The 5000-nt window shown below is 44.7% G+C and overlaps 1 protein-coding gene across 1 annotated transcript in view; it reads left to right on the top strand.

Moving 5' to 3' along the window:
* Positions 1 to 4055, top strand: part of trpm7 (transient receptor potential cation channel, subfamily M, member 7) — a gene marked incomplete at both ends in the record, with an annotated part of 41580 nt that extends 37525 nt beyond the window's left edge. The window contains 4 exons of the mRNA XM_080762570.1: positions 1904 to 1948; positions 2300 to 2365; positions 3049 to 3332; positions 3963 to 4055. Of these exons, the coding sequence (XP_080618696.1) occupies positions 1904 to 1948; positions 2300 to 2365; positions 3049 to 3332; positions 3963 to 4055 (488 nt within the window). The remainder of the gene's footprint in view (positions 1 to 1903; positions 1949 to 2299; positions 2366 to 3048; positions 3333 to 3962) is intronic.
* Positions 4056 to 5000: the final 945 nt, after the last annotated feature.

Here is a 5000-nt window from a genome sequence, read left to right as displayed (position 1 = left end):
ACCACATGGTGTCCTTCCTGATAGGCAAGTGTTTAGGGTGCATACCACATGGTGTCCTGATAGGCGAGTGTTTAGGGTGCATACCACATGGTGTCCTGACAGGCAAGTGTTTAGGGTGCATATACCACATGGTGTCCTTCCTGATAGGCAAGTGTTTAGGGTGCATACCACATGGTGTCCTTCCTGATAGGCAAGTGTTTAGGGTGCATATACCACATGGTGTCCTTCCTGATAGGCAAGTGTTTAGGGTGCATACCACATGGTGTCCTGATAGGCGAGTGTTTAGGGTGCATACCACATGGTGTCCTGACAGGCAAGTGTTTAGGGTGCATACCACATGGTGTCCTGATAGGCAAGTGTTTAGGGTGCATACTGCATACCACTAACTACCACATGGGAACCAAGTTCCATTCCTAGCCAGACTGAAGCTGAAGGTCATTCCCCTTTTTCTCTCTCAGCTGTCAGTATGAAAAAATAAAAGCGCTCGCTAGGGCATTAAGCAACTAGTCTACTAGTTTACTAGTCTACTAGTTTACTAGTCGACTAGTAAATCCACTAGTCGACCTTGTTGGTACTAGTTGACTAGTTGATAAGAAAAATATATGTATTTTGATCCCCCCCCCCCCGATGTTGTAGGCCTCAAGATCAGGTATATTCTAGTTATTGTCACCAATGTACACAGTTTTTAAATGTACAAATATTTATTTCCAAAAAAAAATATATATATACGGTATATATATATATATATATTTTTTGATTTTTACATAATAGGTAGTTAAACAACTACCGGTAGTCGACTAGTAAAAATGACTAGAAGTAAATGCCCTAGTGCTCGCCAAAAACACCTGATCTACAAGCTCACAACGCCTCATACACGTGAGCTTGTAGATCAGCGTTTGGCACGTTGACGGCGTTGGTTGACATGCTCGTTTCATTGCAAAGAATTGTGTGAAATATATAAAGCCAATTAACCCATTCTGAACGGGAACCCATTTTGGTGTTATAGCATCATGTTATGCTTTAGCTATTGAAAAATAGCAGATCTACAAGCTCATAGCGCACCACCGAGTGGCCCGCTACGAGCTTGTAGGTCTGCTATTTTTTGAAAAATCGAAGAACGACTGACATTTTTAGAATCTGATCTCAGGTCAGAATGGGTTCATCAGACCAGTGTGTGTCCAGTGGAAACCTCGCATGAATCTGATCTCAGGTCAGAATGGGTTAAACTGGGTTGGTTGTCATGTTGAGGATGTGCATATTATGGGTAGAGGAAAATAATCCCGCACACTGTCTGTCTTCACTTGAGTTTAGATTTTATTGAGCAAAGTTTCGGTCAGCCTGATGAAAGGTCTGACGACCCAAACGTTGCTCGAAACTTTTTCTCTACTTTATCAGCTCCAGTTATCCGACACAACCTGTCCATTGTAGGTGTGTCACACCTGTCCATTGTAGGTGTGTCACACCTGTCCATTGTAGGTGTGCAGAAGGACTTTTTCCTTAGAGGAAGTGGCATATGGAAACAGTAGCTGGATTTTCTTATTGCAAATCAAATGTCTAAAGTATTGTCTAACCATTTTCATCTTACAAACACTGCTGGGGATTCTTTTGCAGACATGTTTTATTGCACTGCAATGGAGAGTGATTTAAAATGTGTACTTTTTCTAAAATATTTGTCTTCGCCCAGCATCTGCCCAACTCTGGGGATTGGTGGTTTTAGAGAAGCAATAAGCCACATGATTTTAGAGTTTTAGAACAGCTATAGGTGGGTCGATAGCACTCTGCCTCAGGCGTCCCAACACCTCTTAGCTGTAGTAAAGCCCCATGGTTCACCAATAACCAACAACCATGGCTTATTGCTTCAACATACATTTACATGTACTGTAATCTCTCCTTTCCACTGCAGCTATTGGCTCCCCCTTTAAGCCTATGGAGAGTTACCAGTACTCAGGTGGGTCACATATACCGTAAATTGAAGTATGTAGGTTTGAAGCACTTCAAAAAAATGATTTATACGTAAAAATGTAAAGTGTAAATTAAGGGTTGGAAATTACATTAAACCATTCTGAACGGGAACCCATTTTGGTGTTAGCATCGTGTTATGCTTTAGCTATTGAAAAATAGCAGATCTACAAGCTCATAGCGCGCCACCGAGTGGCGCGCTACGAGCTTGTAGGTCTGCTATTTTTTTTTAAATCGAAGAACGACTGACATTTTTAAGAATCTGATCTCAGGTCAGAATGGGTTAACAAATGTTTGTGTGGTTCGTCTCCTGATGTGCGTGTTGTGTTTATCTCTCTAGCTGTGGAGCGGAATAACCTCATGAGGCTTTCTCAGAGTATCCCCTTTACTCCAGTGCCCCCTAGAGGTAAGATCCTGACATATATTTACATTTGAGACTTTTGTAACAACGCAAACAGCTTGAAATTTGGTTTGAGTTATTATTATGATGGTAATTGTGGCGAGACCTCCTGACACTAGTATAATGTTGCCCTGGCACCAGTGTCCATGACATCAGAGACAACAGGCTCACTGCTACAATCTAAAATATCTAAAACCACATATTACACACATAAATACCCCCAGGAATGTGTCCCCCCTGGACACAACCAACCCTGTGGGTCTTTGTGTCCCCCCTGGACACAACCAACCCTGTGGGTATTTGTGTCCCCCCTGGACACAACCAACCCTGTGGGTCTTTGTGTCCCCCCTGGACACAACCAACCCTGTGGGTCTTTGTGTCCCCCCTGGACACAACCAACCCTGTGGGTCTTTGTGTCCCCCCTGGACACAACCAACCCTGTGGGTCTTTGTGTCCCCCCCTGGACACAACCAACCCTGTGGGTCTTTGTGTCCCCCCTGGACACAACCAACCCTGTGGGTATTTGTGTCCCCCCTGGACACAACCAACCCTGTGGGTCTTTGTGTCCCCCCTGGACACAACCAACCCTGTGGGTATTTGTGTCCCCCATGGACACAACCAACCCTGTGGGTCTTTGTGTGTCCCCCTGGACACAACCAACCCCGTGGGTCTTTGTGTCCCCCCTGAAGGTGAGCCAGTGACGGTGTACCGCCTGGAGGAGAGCTCTCCCAACACCATCAACAACAGCATGTCCTCCTGGGCCCAGCGGGGCCTCTGTGCCAAGATAGAGTTCCTCAGTAAGGAGGAGATGGGCGGCGGGCTGCGGCGGGCCCTCAAGGTGCTCTGCACCTGGTCCGAGTATGACATCCTGAAGCCCGGACACCTCTACATCGTCAAGTCCTTCCTGCCGGAGGTGGTCCAGACCTGGCAGAGCATCTACAAAGATGACACCGTGCTGCACCTTTGTCTCAGGGTGAGGGCCGATCTGAGGAGACACACACACACACACACACACACACACACACACACACACACACACACTGACATTGATTGATTGAAATATGTATTAACAGTTTGCAGAATTACAGTACATTTCAAGCACAAACTCACAAACAAAGAATGTTAACTGTGAGTGGACGACACCATAAACGAAGCATTACACTTGTTTACAAGAGGGTCCACCATGTTCAATTCATCAAAACATTTAGAGACGTACAAATAGACACTTCTATATAGCCAAAGAACAGAACAGGAATTCATCATAAAGGAGGTAAAAAGGGAAAAGAAACATATAAATGCGAGGGGAAAAAGGGGTGGGCGGTGGGGGGATTCAGATTTTACGGGGGCCAGTTTCGAATTGCAGCCGTCCATATGTGCGCTATGACCGCAGTTTTGAAGGAGTCAAGGGATTTGCATGTCTTAATGACTGTTGGTAGGGCGTTCTACATTTTGGTGGCATAGGAGCGGAATGAATTTAGTCTCTTGTTTGTGCCGATTCTGGGTTGCACATGGTTTGTTGCACATATCATTTAGGAAGGTGATTTTTATGAATGGCACACACACTTAATTTGACGTGACCTTGTGTAAATGTTTGTCATTACAGGAAATTCAACAACAGCGCGCTGCTCAGAAGCTGACCTTTGCCTTCAACCAAATCAGACCCAAGACCATCCCTTACTCCCCCAGGTTTGATTGATTGATTGAAATATTGATTAACAGTTTGCAGACATACATTACAAGCACAAACTCAATACAAAGACTGTTAACTGTGAGTGGACGACCAAATTAAGCATTATATTTGTTTACAAGAGGATCCACCTTGTTCAATTCATCAAAACATTTAGAGACGTACAAATAGACACTTCTATATAGTCAAAGAACAGAACAGGAATTCATCATAAAGGAGGTAAAAAGGGAAAAGAAACATATACAGTGAGGGGGAAAAGGGGTGGGGGGGGGGTGGGGGGATTCAGATTTTACGGGGGCCAGTTTCGAATTGTAGCCGTCCGTAGGTGCCCTTTGAGAGCGGTTTTGAAGGAGTCAAGGGATTTGCATGTCTTAATGACTGTTGGTAGGGTGTTCCACATTTTGGTGGCATAGGAGCAAAATTAATTTAGTCCCTTGTTTGTGCCGAATCTGGGTTCACTCCCTCTGGTGTTGTGGGTGTGGACTTTGTTAACATTAAGGAAGTATCTAGACAGGTATCTTGGTGGTGTATCGAATCTTCTGGACCAGACCCATTGCAAGATGCTGTACTCTGTCGTCGACCCTAAGCCATTCCAGCCTGTCAAAGTGGGCAGGGGTGAGGTGGGTGAGGCCAAGTAGGAGCCTGACCAGTTTGTTTTGGGAAGTCTGGAGCCTAGTTTTAAGGGACTTTGAGGTGCTGTGGTACCAAGAGGCTTTAATGACTGGCTATACACAGTGCAACACTATCTCTCTCTCTCTGTTTCTGGCACAACAGCGCCACTTTTGCCCCTACTGGTATACTCTAAACATAGTCACATAGGTTAGGACGGACATTGCTGTTCCTTGCAGTGGTTGCACCACTCAAAAAATAAATAAATAAAATGAGAAAAATATAAATCATCATTTGATGAGTTTGTGTTCTCTCTTTTGAAGGTGGTTGTTGTTGTGGTTCTTG

This window comes from Protomyctophum bolini (assembly GCF_963924005.1).
Source record: "Protomyctophum bolini genome assembly, chromosome: 1".
Lineage (NCBI taxonomy): Eukaryota > Metazoa > Chordata > Actinopteri > Myctophiformes > Myctophidae > Protomyctophum > Protomyctophum bolini.
Note: the sequence above shows the minus strand (reverse complement) of the source record. Positions and strands in the feature narration are given on the sequence as shown.